Here is a 19,122-nt window from a genome sequence, read left to right as displayed (position 1 = left end):
GGGCGTTCTGCCAACCTTTACGATGAAATGTAAAGAGAGATAGGAGCTAATGACTTTTCGATTGGACGTGCATCGTTTACATAATATCGGCATTAAAATGTATCGCGTTACTCGCATAATATTTATTAAAATTCTAATGACTAGTGCGCAATTTGTATTTCTGTTAAACGATTTATTTGTGATGTAACAGTTGCAAATAATATTCTTCTCCTTAATTAATTTTATTCTAATTTTCGTACAAACGTCTGAATTGTGCATTTAATAATTTGATAGAAATTTAAATGATTCGAGATGTTCTTACAGCGTAGTTTGTCTTGTTAATTGCAACAATTTATTTTCTATTTTTCTCTCTTTCGCTCTTCAAGTTTTTCATCTTTGTTTTTATTTAACATGCTAATTCCGCATTTTCTTATCAAGTCAAATTTCTGACTTTATCGAGTTAAGCTGTCGACGCTTAGGTTCCATTCATAATTCGCGTTAATTACGTTAATTACATGATAATTGAAGCTCTTAATGCGTGTAATTGACTGTTGTTATGACGTGTTTCTCGCATAATTGATGATATAAGTCTGAAAATAATGTTCATAACAAATATATTTAATGGTAACTTATTTATAACAAACAGAAAACACGAAAAAAACACATTTGAAGAAGAAAAACTACCCAGATTGCTGATCCAAGAGTCGTTCTAGTTTTACGATTGACAGGTTTATGGGTTTATGGGTTTATATCCGATACGTACCGCCTTCGTTTTCTAACCAATAAATTTCTCTTGATTAATTATTTATTGCATTTTTATCTTTGATTTTTATTTTTCAAGTTACCATCTGTAAATCTCGATTTTTCCCACGACGTGAAAAATAAAATTAATGAACCGTCATTTTCCCACTTGCGTTTAATTAGCATTGTTTCCTTTTCGTGCGAGAGATTGAAAAATATATGTTTATTAAGAATACACTAAATTCACTTGATAAAGTTGTATTTCTCTTGTGTGTTTGTCCAATTGAATCAAATGGATTAACGATCCAACGAATACAAAGCCTAGAATACATGTGCGAATTTTTATTTTCATTTTTCTGTGCACGTTAACTTTACACACACGCTTTATCGCTCTGTGTGGTTTGCATTATAACAATGTCGTATCATGTACACGCATAATCGAGTTATTGCATAATAGTGCGAACGGTGAATGACTTCTAAATCGCCCAGCGTTATTAATAGTCCATTGTAGAAACGGGAAATGCTCCGTCGACGCGTTTTGCCTGCCTACGTGAAATAATTGTAGTCTGTGAATGAAACCTGCGAACGCCTGCAGCTGCAAACATATCGCGTGCGCCGCCGCAAAAAATATTACTTTATGGGCGTTGACAGTAACATGCCGTTAGTTGCTAGGCCGCTCGATGATTACTATCGTGCTCGGCTCGAGAAATGCATGATTATTTCTCTAATTAAATCGGTAGTAAGCTCAAAGTTATAACACAGTTTTTTTTTTTTTTTTTTTTATTATCTGCGACAACATTCGCATCGGTGAACGATCGGGAAAAATAATTTTATTATTAAAAAAGAGCGATTATTTTAGACTCTGGAAAGGAAATATTTTTGTCCTTTGAATTTCTCTCGCTTCTTATATTTTCTTATTCCTCGCTTATTATAGTGGATCAGTCACGTGATCCTCTTCGTTGTCCGAGTGGATCTGGTTCCCCATTTGAAGTCCCGTATTCTCTAACTGTTGATTGTTTTGTCGAAATCAATCGCCATCGTATTAATTTAGCCAGATTCTCTCGATTGCACTCACTCGAGATAGGTGTTTGCAAGCTGCGGCCTTGCACGGACAGCAGCAGGCAGGATTGCGGTTTCTCAACGGCAATCGTTCTCGCGCAAACCGGCTCGTCCATTGATCGGCGTTCGCCAGACCGTGAAACGATCCCGACAGGCTTTTACCGATCACCGCGGTGACATCGCCTCCGTCTGCGGGTCTGTCCACAATGCGCCATTCGTTCCGATTAAATGCGCACGCGATAAGCCGGTCGTTCAAAGTCAATTGTCGTAATCGAGATATAATCATCTTTTTTAACGGAAGCAGCGCGCGGAAGTCGATTCTCGTGTCGTCACACAAGCACAATGCTACTTTGCAAATAGTCACGTTGTTCGGCTAGTTTAATTGTTAAAAAACGTCCCGAATATTACACATTCCGCTCTCTCGATTTTTCATCGGTCTGATATTAGTATTATACTTATATTATAAATTTCAGTTACCAATATTTGTGATATTCGCAATTGAAAATTTTTATGCATTGCAGTTTTATAAAAATCCAGCTATTACACGATACCAACATACCGGTAATTGTTAGCAAAATTATTTCAATATTCAGTCTTTAGAACAACTTTATATGTTTCGATTGAAAAAGATATTATGTTCGTTCTATAATTGACTAGAACGTTAAGATACAAATATTGAAAGTAAGTTATTTTTACTTGATTTGTTTGTATTATCTTATATTTATATAATTTCCTAATTACTGTGGAATATATATATATATATATATATACTTTTTTTGTAGATATACTCATTTTATAAATTTTTAACGATAGCTAGGCAACCGGTCTTTAATTACGACCGGTCAGCCCCAATTTATGCTAGATTAACGAGACTTTTCTGACACATAGTGAGATTAAACGCGTCAGGGTTAGTACTTTCTAATTATGTAGTTATACGAGAACCATTAGCCAAACTGGTAATAGCAGGTTCTTCGGCACTTCTTACTCGGTTTTTCACATCAAGTTTGACTTGCAAGTATGACATTGGAAATATATTGCGGTCACGACTGCATATAAGATGCCGATATCTTACAAGATTTATATTAATGAGATGTGAAGAAAAAAAAAACATTTTTACAAATTCTGTTTTATGAGCGATAAATCAACGTCTAATATAAATGAACTTGGATGAAACTAATATTATTCTACGAAAAATAATTTTTTGATTATTAAAGGAAATTGCTTGAGAATAGAATTGTTTAAAATTATCGCAACCGAAATTTGATGATGATTCTAACGTGAAATAATGGAGTGTTTAGTTTATGGTTTGTTTAATTCCAAATGTTGAATATGATAATATATTTTAAGCATGTATAAACATGAAAAAACAGTTCTGCTGAAATATTTAAAAGTTTGGCCAGATACAAATTTGAAAATAATTTTGTTAGACCATCAAAAATAATAATTATTTTGTAAATAATAATTATTTTGTAATTATTTTGTTTAAATTAATTGTTGGAATATTAAAAATTATTATCATATTTAAGATCCTTCACATAATAATTTTGATGGTCCAACATATTTATTGTCAGATCTATATCTGGCTAAATTTTTAGATACTTGAGCAAAATCTTTTCATATACAGAGAGCAATAATAAACGTCGCGTGTCTTCTAATTCTGTATTGAACACGTAACCCCAAGATAAATGACACGTTAACGCATAAAGCAATATTCTTGATAGAAACGAGAGTATAGTGTCAATCAAATGCCACTGCATTTCATCTAGCTACTCGTACTATCATTTCTGTCTGCCGCATATTACTGCTGTTATTAGAGAGAGATTGTAAGTGATTGAGCTGTGTTATTCACTCGCAGTGTTATTCACTCCCCGATCACGATTTATGAAAATGTGAATCTATTCAAATAGATGATGAAATGAATAAGGTGAATGAAGTACAACAGAATTATGAAAAAATTATGGGGTAATCTATAGATCGCATAGATATTTTTACGATATTTGGAATGTTTGAACATAAAAACAATAATTCCATAAAAGATACGCACCTGCCATGATAAATCGAAGAACAATAAATTGCCGTATTTGTCACAAAATCTTAAAACTCGCCCCATTTTTCATCTCAAAAGAGCGCGTGGTATATCTTAGACATTCTCGTTCTGATTCTTTACCGATAGAGAACGACGGCCAGGAAATTCATGATACAACGAATGACACGTGCGATATGCCTCTATTATAAAACTATCGTAAAAATAATCGCAAGAAGTACCTGTTCAACACAGTGCCACAAGCTCACGCGAAAGTGCGAAATATGCTATATAAATCGGAGAAAGAAATCGCGACGACTAGACGGACCGAGGTGAAGTAATGATAATTGGTAAGGTGTGTGTGTGTGTGTATATAAAATCATGGCTAAAGGTACTATCAAGGACTGCAATGGCGGATGCCCTCTTCGCTGGACTGTCAATCCTGCCGGGCAACACAGACATCTTCTTCAAGCGGCCGCCTTCTATTTGACTGTATTAGCAGTCTTGTGGTGCATTCCTATCTGCATCTATCACCGGTGAGAAAACGTTGTCAAGTAACGTTTCTCGCGTTAACGAGAAGACGAAACAGGCGTTTTTTTTACACCGACACATATGTTTCTTCAACGATCGATAAACGAGAATAAATTCTTTCACACCTAGAATGCAATCGTGAATTTTTATTATAACTACTATACATATATTTGATTACGTGGAGAACGATATTTGTGAATTTAAGAAAATTGTCAGAATTAAAATATTTTTTTAGTTATAGAAAATTTACAAAGAGAATATAATTGGACGTGATTACAATGAAGAATAAGAGGATAATTTTCTTTGAAAAGATTCGATTTCTATATCTTGAAATATATAAAATATGTCTAAAAAATATCAACGAGATTTCTCCTAAATTAAAGATTTATCAAACGTAGTCATGATACAAGATATATAATTTATTAATTTATTCTATAAACTGATCTTATTATATAAAAGTTGTTTCCCCGATTATGCGATTTTCATATTTGCGATTAATGCGTACCATATTCCAGTACATCAAATATATTATTCTGGTGTTTATTCAATTTTTGTTATTACGACACGTCATATTTTCAATATATATGATTGTAATGAAAAATTCTATGCATTTAAAAGTAACTGCGGTTCTATTTTTAGTATTTCAACGTGTCATATTTATTATCTCTTATATGTGTCATAAATGTGTGATACTAATATACATAGATAATTTTCTTTGAGACGTATTTTACAATATTTACTGACGTTATGTAATGTGTGTGTGTGTGTGTGTGTGTGTGTGTGTGTGTGTGTGTGTGTGTGTGTGTGTGTGTGTGTGTGTGTGTGTGTGTGTGTGTGTGTGTGTGTGTTTCTTTTAGTAAAAACTTAAAATTCTTTTTCTCGAAAATAAGATTTTATTTGAAAAAATTTATTTAATCATTTTTTTGTCACAATCATCCTTTTCCTGATTATATTACATATTTGAACCCGACTATTTTAAGACAGCTTTTTTAAGAAAACTGTTTTTAAAAGATGGCATCCTATATTTTTATGTATTATCGTATGTATGAATGTATGTATTATCGTATATATATATATATATATATATATATATATATATATATATATATATATATATGATTAATATTTTAATAAATATTATCATTTCGTTATTTCATTTTTCGTAAATTTACTTCAATCAACTTCTTCTAAAATTTTTATTTCGAAAAATAAAAGACCCATCTATTTTTCTTGCATCTATTTTTTATTATTTTTTTTTTAGAAGAAAATTTTGAAGAAAATTAATTAAAACAAATTGACAAAATTTAAAGATAACAAAACGATAAAATCTATTAAATGTTGAGCCTACATATAAGAAAGGGTTATTAGCGTAGGTATTTATTAAACTCACTTTAAATAAAATGTAATTTGGTGTCCATAATTAATGAAACAAATCGAGATACATATTGTGTAAAGTATTACAAATTATTAATCGTTTCGTACGTTCGTTTTTTACAGTATCTCAGAAACTGGCCAGGAGGTAGTGTTAACGCTAGTGGATACGGCTGCTGGCTTGCAGAATCTGGCTGAGCCAAAGATCGACCACGAATTCTCTTCGCGGTCGTCTATCAAGAATTCTTCGTTGCTAAGCGGCAATCAAGTCAGGCCATCTGAACATCTAAATGAGGCTGTGCCAACTACGCAAATCCCATCGCCACCAATCATCGACGAAACGACGGAACGTCCGAATGATACCGACGTCCTCGAAGACAACGAGGAGGTGCTGCTGTTGAAGAAGATTGCCACCGAGGAGCCACCAGAGGTTGTAGTGATCGTTAGGGCAGAGCAGAAAGTCAACGCGGATGAATTGGAGTTGAGAGTCGAGGATGTGGAGGCTCAAGCTCAAATGTCCGAGGAGTTATCGTCAAAGATCGATGACACGTTTACCACGGCACCAGAGTTAAACGATACTGCGGCCAGAGAGCGATTGGTTGGAGGTGGTAGGGACGAAACTGCTGCGGTGATTCTAAATGGATTTATTACTACGGATCCTACCGAGCCGCACGAAGACATACCGTCCTTTAGCGAATGGGCACAAAAGCGCTTGGAGGAGGCTGAAAAGAAGAAAAGTGAGTATTTGCCGAGTGATTGCCAATTCTATTAATAGTAATTTATTAATGAAGATTAATGAAGAAGCCAACAAGGCGTTCTACGTTTTCGTTTAGGAGATTTCATTTATGATACGATTGTTTTATTTTGTAGCTCATCCAAACGCTTCCGTGCAGACTCCAGGAGGTCCAGGACGAGGTATGAGCGGCATGAAGATTCGTAATAAGAATTATGCTTCTCCTGACTGCGGCGCCAAGATTGTTGCAGCGAATCCCGAAGCGAGTAGCGCTAAAAATGTCTTGGTATCCACGCGAGATGAATACATGCTGAACGCCTGTACGTCGCGCGTCTGGTTTGTTGTCGAGTTATGCGAAGCGATACAAGCAAAGAAGATCGAACTAGCAAACTTCGAACTCTTCAGCTCGTCTCCGAAGGACTTTTCCGTGTATGTGAGCGATCGCTTTCCTACTAAAGATTGGAGTCCGGTCGGTCAATTCACCGCCAAAGATGTGAAGGACGTTCAGAGCTTTACTCTACATCCCCATTTCTTTGGCAAGTTTATCAAAGTCGAGCTCCAATCGCATTATGGTTCGGAACACTTCTGTCCTGTCTCATTGTTTCGCGCTTACGGCACTAGCGAGTTCGAAGTGCTAGAAACTGAGACGGAGAATGAAATCCTAGAGGTGAAGAACACGAATGAAGACGATGACGAGGAAGATAGCGACGAAGAGGAATTATTAGATAGTGAAGGTAGTGACTCATCGAGTAATCTTTTTGGTAGCGCACGCGATGCCGTGTTAAGTGTAGTGAAGAAAGCTGCGGAGATTCTGGTCAAATCCAGCGGTCTCACTGATAACAACATCACGCAGATCCAGCAAAGTATTGATCACGGTAACATTTTGGATAATTCGTATACGAGCTGTACGACACCAAGGTACACAATTCTCTGCGGTAATTGCACCGATCAGAAGTTTGCTAGTGTCTTCCAGTTAGTCAGTTGCAAAAACCGGCAGTTGGATGATTTGCTTAGGATTGACTTGGTGAATAGAACTCTAAGACGCGGAAGATTATGCGGCCTTCACGGCGTTGAGATCGAATCGTTTTGGCGGGGAAGAGAGGACGAAGAAATAAAACGCGATGCAACAACGTGCTTTAATCTAGCAGAGGATTTTCAGATAACCTTCTTAACTTCTTTTTTTAAACCCGAATATATTGTGGCATTGTGCAATGTTTTGGCAACAAAGGAACGCAAGGTAGTGATGAACACGAGCTATGAAATTTCTGTAAACAGATCTAAGGATATTACCAACGAAGTTTTATCTACCAAGGATACCGATCACAATGTCGAGATTACTTCTCATCATCAGACGTCCTCCAATGTAGATCCATGTATTCTAGAATCAAGTCCTTGTAAGTCTGCAACGTTCTCGAAAGATGTTCGACGACGTCCATCGATTCAAAATATCGGCGAGGAAAGCGATAATATCAGCGTCGTGACTATAGAGACATCAGCTACTTTTCCAGAGAGCCTGGCGTCGCAAATTAAACCCACGAAAACACTAAATAAGGAGGACTTGAAGAAAGATTCATCTGTGCCGATTTTGGAACCCAGCAAAGAACCTACGGAAGAAACGTTGCAGCCACAAGTGATGACGACTGTTCCACTGCCGTCCAATCCGACACCGACATTGAAAATCGCCGAAGAGTTACCGGTCCAGGGAACTCCTGTCGAAATGACGTCACCAATAAGCAGCGTTCCGTCAAATATCGATAGTCAAGAAATGGGCGACATTCTCGTGCCTGATACGGAAAACGGAGAGACTGTTGCACAAATTAAAATGGACAGATCGGAAAACGGTGAACAGGACGGGAAACAGGCGAATCTAAGCGAGCAAGAGATTCGATTGTCGTCTCAAGATCAGCTCTCGTTAGATTCATTGCTGTCCGATTTGAAAGATTTAGATGTCGATACGACTAACATGCAGAATGGAGTGTCCAGCTCTTCGTCTACGACTCAACCCACAACGAATATCGCTCCTCAAAAAGAATCTGTCTTTCTTCGATTATCCAACAGAATTAAGGTGGGAATAAAGACTACGTTTCTATTTATAAGATTTCTTAGAACATGAAAAATTTGTGAGAAAATAAATAGAAAAACAAAAGTAGTGCTGAATATCATTCCTGCAATATTTTAACATATAAATGTCAAACATTAATATATTAATTATTTATTTATCAAATTATATACTTACATTGATAAAATATTGACTTGTTATTATCAATATTATTATTGTAATATTATTTTTTCAGATTTTAGAAAGAAATATGTCGCTTAGCGGGCAATACCTAGAAGAATTAAGCCGTCGTTATAAAAAGCAAGTCGAAGAAATGCAACGTTCATTGGAGCGTGCGGTAGCCGCTATGGGCGAGGAATCTCGAAAAGGCGAGGAGCGTGATGCGAAAAGAGCAGAAGAAATCGCTGCGTTGAGGGAAGAAATTACTATGCTCTCCAAATCAGTTGAAACTCTTCTTTACGATCGAGATAGTTGGCGCAGTCGAATATCTGCGATTTTCCAGCACGCCTTGTTGATCTGCTTGGAAGTCATTGTCATCATTTTGATTCTCTCTTACTGTCGTAGAAGAGAAAATTTTGAAGAAGAAAAACTCGAATCGGATACAAAAAAGGATACTGTACGTCGCAAAAGCGCAGAGAACTTCGGTTTTTACGGCACGGCGAAGAAAACGAAGAAGCGACGACCCAGCGAAATCGCTTCTCATATTAGTGGCACTTATCACGAGTTGATGATCGACGATCGACCGCCGGAGAAGAAGAAGGAGCGAAAGAAAAAACGCAAGAAAGAAACGATCGCTGCCGGAACTATAGCAGTTAATAACGACGTGAGACAAGATGTGGTTCGATATAAGAGCGTATTGAATGTAATCCCTGGCGGTACGACATTGCCGTCGAGAAGAGTATCATCCATAAATCCTCCACATTCCAAGGAATCACAGAGCTCAACGGGTAAAAGATCGGAATCCGCGCCCGAGTCCGCCGTCGGTTGGTATGATGATCGAATAGAAAGGATAGAACGGAGGTCAGTACCAGAGGATAAAACTTACGACATGGAATCTGGTACGAGTTTTGAATCCGATCATCAAGTTGACAAGCTCGGTAAGCCCAACTCGTTGATTGAGGACAGACATGTAGAAGGATTAAATACGGTTGAACGGAAGTTGTCGAAAAACGGCTCGTTTAGAGCCGGCAGTATTCTCAAAAGTGCGAAACTGAGTTCGCCGTCCTTTATGAAAACTGCCTTGGTTACGAGGAACAAGAGGAAGCTCTCCGCGAATTCCAACGAAAAATGGGAATGGAGCCAGGACTCGGAGAATTCGAACGACAGGTCCTCCCAGTCCAGCCCCACAGATTTGAAAATACTGTTACAGACTGTCGGTGATCGTGCCAATGGTAGTGCCGCGAACGGCTTGATCGAAGAGAGCGATGAGTCGAGGAGCAGTAGTGCTACACCTACATCGGCTAAAAAAGAGAAAAGAAGCACTGGCTTGAAAAAAATGGTGAGGAAGTTTTTCTGATTGAAGTAGACCCGCCACAGATACGAGATTGAACATTGATCTTAGCGTCAAATCGATTGCCATATAAATTTTATATATTCATGAGAATTTTCGGTTTGATCTTGTTTCACATTTTTGTCTTACTTTCTTTGTCTTATTTTTCTTTAAATTTAATTATTCTAAAAACACAAATTTTACTTGTCATTGCGTGATAAAGTAAGATAATTAATTTGAGCACAAAACGTGAAAATAGCAGCTGAAGCAGGATTCAGCCAAATAATCTCGCGAATTTAACCGAATTTAATTTAACCGAATGTACGAGTATTCACATCTAGAGAATGAAAAGTAGTCAAACGAAGTTAAAGAAAACTTGTCATAACTACAAGACACAAATAGTCTGAGCACGATCTTTACTTCACAATTACTAGTCTTTCTATGAATTAGAGTAAAAACAATGTGTGTTAATTGTTAAAACTGATTAAAGTTTAATTTTTGTCTGATTAAAGACTGCATATAATTTGAAGAACATATTAAACTTCGAGAAAAGGAGAGTTAAGATTATTTCCACGATTTTTAAGTTTTGTGGATCGAAATCAAGAAGAACTTTTCACATGATTGCCTAAATTTGAAAAGCTTCCATCATATTCATAATGTAGTCGATGGATTCATCTTCTTCCGATAATTTTTTTTCTAACGAGTGCAGTATTTTGAAATCCAGATTTTTGCAACGGTATGATTTGTCAAGTCTGAAAATTTCGATTAATATAAAAGCACGAAAGCCTTGTTGATTAATTAATTGATAAGATTAATTAATAAATTAATTGATAAGTTTGTATAAAAAAAGCAAAATGCGGAAGAAGAATGAAAAAAATAGATCAAGAAGGAAAAAGAATTCATCAACTATCTCATATCAACTATCTTATGACGATGCTTAGTTTTATGCGCTACTATCAGAACTGCACTTTACTTATTAGTGATAATAGTATCGTACGTAATAAGTTTGGTAAACATGGGGCGAATGCAGCGAAATACGTCAAAGTTTATTATAAAGCAACGCCAACGTCAGATTAAGCGTGATCCCACCGTTGTGAAAACTAGGAAAAGATGAATAAAACGACTTATGAAAACTTATAAAAATAGATTAGTTTACGTAGAATATGTAATTATGCTTGATCTTAATCGACACAACGGCAGTGACTACAATAGTCTAGAAGATATTTCTATGATTTTGTTTTCGACTATTTGGATTATTTAATTTTTATCTATGATTTATCGCCAAAGAAAAAAGAGAGAAAGAAAGAATGATAGAAGGAATGTTATGAGCAAAATCTTAGAACATTAACAATAATTGTTATAGCCAACATTTATTATTGCATAATCAAAAAAAAAATTAATTTTCATCGTCAATGGCATGAATACATGAAATAACATTAATGGTAGAAAGTAAAAAAACATTAAATTTCTTAATTCTACCAATGATTAACATTTAATTTATTATTTTTTTTATTAATATAAAAATATTAATTAATTAAGTTTTTAATTATAATATAAAAATATATGATAAAAGAAATGAATAATTAAAATAAATCAATACAATGTTTTTGTTTCTAGATTATTCAAAAAATTGGCCAGAAAATTTCATATAAAAAACTGTTAATTCGACTGTGATTTTTTTATACAAAGAATTATCTTGAAAAATTTTTATTCCAACTTTTAATTTGTGGAATTGGCATAGTACTTTATAAATGCACTATGTATACTTAATTATATGTTTTCATTATTTTTGATTTCATAAATTTTAATCAATACTTTTATTTCGAATGAGTCTTTGAATTTTAAGTGAATGTTTATATCAATCATGATTTTCAAAAAAAAATTAATTTTTGCGCTCGGGTGTAAGAATTAGATAAACTCAGTTTTCCAACGAATAAATTTTTACTTACATTAAAACATTAATTGATGTATGAGCTTGTCTGTTCTAGCTAAGAAAAAGTCATGCTGGTCATTTCCTGTGTATTAATAATAGTTCTTATAATCAAAGAATACAAGAAAAATATAAATACAAGAAAAATAGCTGGAATGAAAAAAATTGCGATTTTTATTATATATTTCATCATTCAATGAGGAAATATACTGATATGAATAAATATATGATAAATATGTGATATAATGATATTAAAATAGATTTCTCTTCTTTTTCTTTATAAGAGTAAAAATTGTAAATAGATTTTGTATCAAAATTTTCGATTGTTATTGACCGTTGAAAATTTTCCGAATTTTATTTACGAATGAGAAAGAATTTGAAAAGTATCGTAGTCGAGAGACGTTTTGCTCCATCTTTCTCGAGATATCAATCGATTTGATTTGATTTCTCTAAAAACTTGCCGTTCTCGTCTTCCGACAATATACATATAACGTTTATTCTATGAAAACACGAAATTCTATAAATATGGTACTTTTGACATAATCTTTTAATCATCTTTTTCCTTCGAGATTTAGATTTACGTCATAAATTTAATGCTAAGTACAACCGTATAATCTTTTAAATATGACAGTATATGTAGCATGACTGTTATTTAATTAAATAATAAATAGTCGGCTGTGTTTAGCGCTAAACGTAAAATGCAGACTTTTTTTGTCGATATACTAATTTTACCGGGCATCCACTGTGAAAATATTATATATATTATATATTAAATATTCGAGAGAAATATGTAAAAAATTATGTTTAAAATATGTAAACTCGAAATTCTGTAGATGCATACAGTGGTATATTGATATTATCATTTAATCTTTCTTTCTCCAAGATTAAAATTTACATCGCCGAAAAAAATGTAACGACGTTTCTTTGTCGACATACTAATTTTACCGAACATTCGTTGTGGAGGTATTTGGGAGATTAACGATTGTGCCAGCATTTTGTATCTGATAAAGAAAAATGCGCTGTGATAAAATTTTCTTGATAATTATGGAAAATGCAAAATGAAGACGAGTGAAGTGACGTAGGAAAAACAAGGAAAGAATTAAAAACTTAAAGACAAGTGAAAAGAAGGAGTGAATTCAGAACTTAAACTTTAATCGAAAATGTGTCCTATTACTTAATGTGCATTTAAAGACTATAAATAATAATTTTGACGCGGAATGTACATGGTATACTTGTGGTATAGAATGACCGAGACTGGTTTTCGCGAGCTTTTAGTGAATATATTATCTAGATGTAAGTCTTATTGTTATTTTGCGTTATAAACGTCGATCCGGTGATTATTTATATGCGATATGACGGAATATTTAAGGAGTTTTATATCATAATTTTCATTATTACACATGAAATCATCATATTAAAATAACGAATATTTGTGTATGATATGTCATGATTTTTATAGAGCGATGTGAATTACAAATTAAACGAATATGCGGAGCTCGTTTCCAGCAGTTGCATTACTTTTGTTAGTGTGATTATATTTATTCCTCCTAATTTAATATAAAAGGATATGTGTCATGCACGGACAGCAGATAACAAAGAAAGAAAAATGACCTGCAATTATTATAATAAATTATATTATTTTATATTATAACATACAATTATTTACGACAAAATATGTGTGATTGTATGTTACTTAAAAATCTATATTGCAGAGGAAATTCAATTCGATAATTAATAAAACTGCGATACATGAAATTTAATGTAAGAGATGTATGCCTTTATATTAGATTACAAAGTATTAATTTAAGTAATTTCCGAATATTTTTGCATATCTCTTTATGTGCATTACTATAGAAATATTTAATAGAATTAATATATTATTTAATATTCGAAAAAGTGTATAATAATTAAACGTAATGTTTAACAGTCACGACGTAAGAGAACACTACATATCGTTTATTTACAGTTGATAGAATTGTCTAATAATATATCCTTTCTCTATTCGTTATTGATTAATTTCCGAGGATTATTTATAATGATTTATATCTATATTTTAATTATTAAGTATAATGTCTACGAAAAAATTCTTTTATTGTTCTATGACGTTACTGATTATACATATATTAATAATGTTTTAGAAATATTAGAGGAATCGAGCTACGTTATTTTCGGATGGTTATCTTATACTAGTCTATAATTGCGAAACACCCGTCATTTATATTACAAGACATTAATTTTTTTCGACAGGAAAATTTCTAATGCATACACACGATCTTTTAATTTTTATAAACGTATGAATGTTTAGAAAAAAATGTAATGCCAAGTTTGAGTGAAAATGTTTGAATGTATTTTTAAATAGGCACGTACAAGAAATTGTGTAAATATATTGTAGAACAAGTGATATGGTAATTGTGAAACGGGTAGTTATTCTCTACAGACTGTTCCCATTTATAAATTTCACACATTATATATAATATATTTATTTATATGTAAATACATATGTATGTATGTGAATGTGTGTGTGAGTGTATGTGCCAAATAAAATACGTATTTGTTTATAATAAATATGTATATTATATATAAAAATTTGAACAAAATGAATTCTATAAATTTTGCTTTGGAAAGAAGCAGAGAATACATTAAATTGCAATTAAACTCCGATCATCAATTGTGGGAGCAGTCATATGAAAATAAAGTTCTGATGTTAAATAATGGATATTTATTTAACTAAACCAACATTTTTTGTATCTACATTTTCAATATTCATTTATTAAGTGCAGTGATGCGCAAGAAATGATAAATGATATGTTGGATATTCATACGAGTTATTCATATATCATATTGCTGTAAATGCAGCATTTCTATGTCAATGTTATATAGGCGTTCAGATTCGCTATCCGAGTACCCTCATGTTATTTTATACTTGTTCATGATGAATGTTAAACAAGGATAAAATAACACATGGAAGCTTGGCTGGGGAATCTGAATGCATCCTTAAATGACAATTTACGAATTTTTTATTATACTTGTAAATACTTTTCTATACTTGGACATATATTTACAATATATCCAAAAGAATATTTAAATGATTTCATTATTTTGCGTATTAGAAAGGTATAAATAAAAAATGGAAAAGTTATATATATATATATATATATATATATATATATATGTTATTTGCGCCTACTATTGAATGTTTAGTCAATTATGAATAATGATTGTTTCATTAATCATAATATTAAATTCCAATTATTGCTTGTAATTAAATTGTATCTTTGTAAATATGAGAATAATGCATATAATGAATTAATGGAGGAGTAAATTTGCCAAAAGGTTCATCATCATATCCTTAGATTGTGGATTTTATCAAATTCATATCTTTTAAAAGACAGAAAGAATGAGCTCACTGCATGTTTAAAAATAATTATGGAAACAACATTTAATATAATTTCTTTCTTTGTTTAATGATTGATTTTTATGCTATTTTTTATGCTAAATAGTTTTACTTATCGTGAATTTTTTATTATGTTTCATAAATAGTAAAATATAAATTCAAATCACTATAAATAATGATCACTGAATTGTACAATGATAGATGTTGTGAAAGATAAATATTGAACTATTAAAAATTATATTTCAAATTTTATTTCTCACAACGAATGCGTTTGTACAAAATGATTAAGATTCCGTAGATAAATTTTCTAAAAGTGTGGAAACATCAAATGCTTTCTTAAAAGAGGATAATTTTCTTGCAGCTGCTTGTTTGTTCAAATCAATAACAGCAAGTCTAAGTTTATTTCTCCATTCCTTTGGATTGTGTTTTTCTATGGAACACATCACAATTTCATTTACTTCATCTTGAATGGCGTGACAAGCGATCGATTGGAATACAGATTTCAGGTCATCCTTGACTTTCTGTTTCAAACTCTTGTCTCTACTGACCAAATTCAAAATAAAAAGACCGTCCTTTGTCAAACATGCCGCAACTGCTTTTAAAACTGATATTTCGAGAAATTGTTTAGGCGGACAACTCATTCCAATAGTAGTATCTTTGCTATCGATATCGAAAAGTATCGCCTTGTATTTTGTTTCAGATATCGCAACATCTTTTATATATCGAATTCCATCTGCAATCTCTACTTTCATTCGGTCATCAAGAACGACATTAAAGTATTCTGTAGCCACTTTTAGCATCGCATTGTCAATTTCGACTGCAGTAATTTTCAGCTGGAGAAAAATTAAAATTTTTTTATTTGTATTAAAAGGAAAATTCAGATATGTGTTCAACGATAGTAATGAATATTATTTCAAAATATACTTTGGGAAAACAATGATGTAAGAACAGGCATAGACCACCACCTCCAAGTCCTATGATCATAATTTCGTCCTGTACCTTTGTGTCTATTACCGCATTCACTCCAGCACTCATATGTATGTGATGTTCACAAGCCAAAAATCCAGGATCGACAATTTTCTTCGTTTTACCACGCCTAGATTTTGCTGTAAATAATTATATTGACAATCATGTGTAAATATTGCGTCATGATTACCATAAAATTTCCAAATTCATTGTAGATTAGTACCTTCCTTCAGTCTAGCTTCGCTCTGAATAACATATGGGTTATTCAGAAATATAAGCCGCCTAAACTCATGGTCATCCTTTTTCACTTCTTCAATAACGAATGGTCCACTGATGTCGCTCTTTCCTTCGTAGCAAACAGTTCGAACCCCGACATCGGAACCCAAAGACAGAAAGGGAATATCGTTCTTGTCGCATAAGCCGGCCGGTGCTAAATTACGAACGCAATCTTCCAACTCCGCTTTGACGGCGTCCCAATTTTCAAACTTGTGTTCTCTACGTAAGGTGACGATCGCGAGTCTATCTCGCTGCGCGCTCTTCAAGACTTGTTGTCGTCCTTCTTTCGTACTAAATAACCAATCTGTTTCTCTAAACCAAGAAAAAAAATATAGTCTCAAGATTACAGCAACTAGCAAAATATTATTTGAACATACTTTCCCTGTGGGACGATGAAAGCCGCATACGTCTTTGCCCCATGTGTACGCGGTTGATCGAGAACGTAGACGGTGTATCGTGGATGTTTGTCACCAGGACGATGCAAATCCAACGATACTTCTCCTACATCCGCGACGCTTCTCTTGTAAAGACTGTTGCACACTAATGCCGATTGTTGCGCGGATAAAACCGCGGATATCATGTCGTCCGTTGTAGATAATCGTTCAGGTGGACCATCGACCAGAGCTATTTCGAGAACCTATCGGGATTACAATCTACAAAAATAAGGTCAACAAACCTGCTCACCTGGTTAAGACTAAGATAATATAAGAATTCGAATTCGGTCTTTTGTTATTAAACGTACGGTTTGCGATAATTTATTGAATTTTGTAGCAATGATCACAAAGACGGGAACCGAACTGCCTTCCTCGACGCGTGCCTTTGATTCGGCTTCATGACACCGCGTTATGCGGAACATAAAGCCCGAAACAGGAAAGTATGACAAGAGTTTACGCAAGATGTGCTCCTGTAGCAATGATATGCAGATGTACCTGCCTCCATTCCGTAACACCCGTGTGATTTCCTAGAATAAATTTTATTGATTTATGAGGAAAATATTACAAATTTTGTGTTTTTGTATAATAATCTTTTTTTAAACTTATTTTAGGAAACTTACTTTAAAATATTTATCAATTATAGATACTGTTGTTTCTTTGGCATCTGGCATTAGAGCATCCAATGTACCTTTGTCAAGAATCACACTAAATTTCTCATCAGGATATGTCATTTTCGTGGCATCCATATGTTCATATATTAAATCTGGCCTGGTACCGTTATTTATGTCACGCATTTGCTTGATGACAATATGTGATATATCAATATTAATGATATTTCTGAAAGGTCAACTTTTAAATTTATTCAAAAAAATATGAATATTGACTATGTAGATAATTTAGCCAGCTATGATTGCAAAGAACTCATTACAAAGAATATATGAAGAACTGTACCTATAACCAACATCATACAAAGACATACTTAATGTAGAATTCCCACAACCAACGATTAAGATGTCATCCTTCATTTTGATATATTTCACAAGTATTTCGCATAATTCTGGATACTCGCCATACCTGAAACCAGATAGACTAGTGAATAGCAAATTACAATAATATTGGTGAATGTTTATAAACATGTTTATAAACACCAAATTAAAATTTTATAAAAATGTACTTATTTAAGTCCATTTTATCTAAAAGCAAAGTCTGGGAAGAAAAAATCGTTCTGCACTATAAAAACATTAATGAGAAAAATTTAATAAGAAAGTTGACTCTTTTTAAGTTAATTTAAATTTCAATAATTTTTTTTAAAGCATCGAGCAATGATTTTTCTTTTCAAACTTTCGTTTTTATAAAATGAGTGTATTAAATTTTGAGAAATTTTTGAAGTAAACGTTTATCAAAAAATTTATAAAACATATGTAGCTACAAAAATTGTACCATTCAAAAGCCTTCTTCCCACGTTTTTTGAAAAATGTATTCCAGTATTCCGCCTGACTAAATTCCTCGTGTGTTTTCGGAAGGAGATTCATATTTTGTTTGTTGAAAATTGCTACAAAATTGCAACACTGCTGAGAACAAATGTGAAAACACGTGTTGTTTCCAGGTTATGTCGCAGACTAGATTTTAATATTGCGTATTGTATAATGGCACGTAGCACTGAGCAAACTTGCATTAACAGAATAATAAATCATGATAAAATCAGCAAACTTGATATCATTCCTTTGCAATATTTTCGATCTTTTGAAGAAAAAATACAAAAAAATGACATAATACCAGCAGCAACCTGCAACGCGAATTGTAGATTGTTTTTATATATTTTTATCAACTTTCAAAAACCGACATCTGTGAAACTAACTAAAATGCTTTTACATCGCATCATTTCTTCGGATAATGCAGACATTTATCTTTTCTGCTAAAGATAGACTAACAACCAAGCGATTAACATTTTTGTTTACGAATTACTCACGTGATGTCGCTATTATTTACAATACTAATTTCGAGTCGTTGAGCATAGAATATCTAATGAATATTGTTGAAGATCATCGACTTTATAATTAGATAAATTTTCATTATAAAACGAAATTCTGGTGACTTGAAGATAAATGAAAATCAATATTATTAGAATAAAATTTTC

The 19,122-nt window shown here is 33.2% G+C and overlaps 2 protein-coding genes across 5 annotated transcripts in view; one reads left to right on the top strand and one right to left on the bottom strand.

Moving 5' to 3' along the window:
* Positions 1–14,627, top strand: part of LOC105427185 (SUN domain-containing ossification factor) — a 38,769-nt gene extending 24,142 nt beyond the window's left edge. For 3 of the 4 annotated variants that reach the window (XM_089071454.1, XM_089071453.1, XM_089071452.1), the window contains exons 2-5: positions 3,953–4,338; positions 5,831–6,441; positions 6,575–8,502; positions 8,732–14,627. In XM_089071454.1, coding sequence (XP_088927580.1) covers positions 4,184–4,338; positions 5,831–6,441; positions 6,575–8,502; positions 8,732–10,012 — 3,975 coding nt within the window. In that variant the 5' untranslated portion in view covers positions 3,953–4,183 and the 3' untranslated portion in view covers positions 10,013–14,627. The remainder of the gene's footprint in view (positions 1–3,952; positions 4,339–5,830; positions 6,442–6,574; positions 8,503–8,731) is intronic. The other variant, XM_011638828.2, reaches the window with a different exon arrangement.
* Positions 14,628–15,544: 917 nt separating this feature from the next.
* On the bottom strand, positions 15,545–18,818 carry LOC105427186 (eEF1A lysine and N-terminal methyltransferase homolog). The gene is made up of 8 exons (XM_089071459.1): positions 18,426–18,818; positions 17,937–18,059; positions 17,606–17,822; positions 17,294–17,512; positions 16,929–17,188; positions 16,499–16,863; positions 16,234–16,415; positions 15,545–16,142 (listed from the first exon to the last, which is right to left on the bottom strand). The coding sequence occupies exons 1-8, from the start codon at positions 18,515–18,517 to the stop codon at positions 15,594–15,596; spliced, it is 2,007 nt and encodes a 668-aa protein (XP_088927585.1). The 5' UTR covers positions 18,518–18,818; the 3' UTR covers positions 15,545–15,593.
* Positions 18,819–19,122: the final 304 nt, after the last annotated feature.

The sequence above is a fragment of the Pogonomyrmex barbatus genome, unplaced genomic scaffold (genome assembly GCF_055798465.1).
Source record: "Pogonomyrmex barbatus isolate J1 unplaced genomic scaffold, ASM5579846v1 scaffold12, whole genome shotgun sequence".
NCBI lineage: Eukaryota > Metazoa > Arthropoda > Insecta > Hymenoptera > Formicidae > Pogonomyrmex > Pogonomyrmex barbatus.
Note: the sequence above shows the minus strand (reverse complement) of the source record. Positions and strands in the feature narration are given on the sequence as shown.

Coding starts and splice junctions, on each gene's coding strand:
- LOC105427186 (XM_089071459.1), bottom strand. CDS start 18,517: ATGAATCTCCTTCCGAAAACACACGAGGAATTTAGTCAGGCGGAATAC. Junction 17,189..17,293: donor TCAATAAATTATCGCAAACC/GTACGTTTAATA, acceptor TAATCCCGATAG/GTTCTCGAAATAGCTCTGGT. Junction 16,143..16,233: donor TACATCATTGTTTTCCCAAA/GTATATTTTGAA, acceptor ATTTTTCTCCAG/CTGAAAATTACTGCAGTCGA.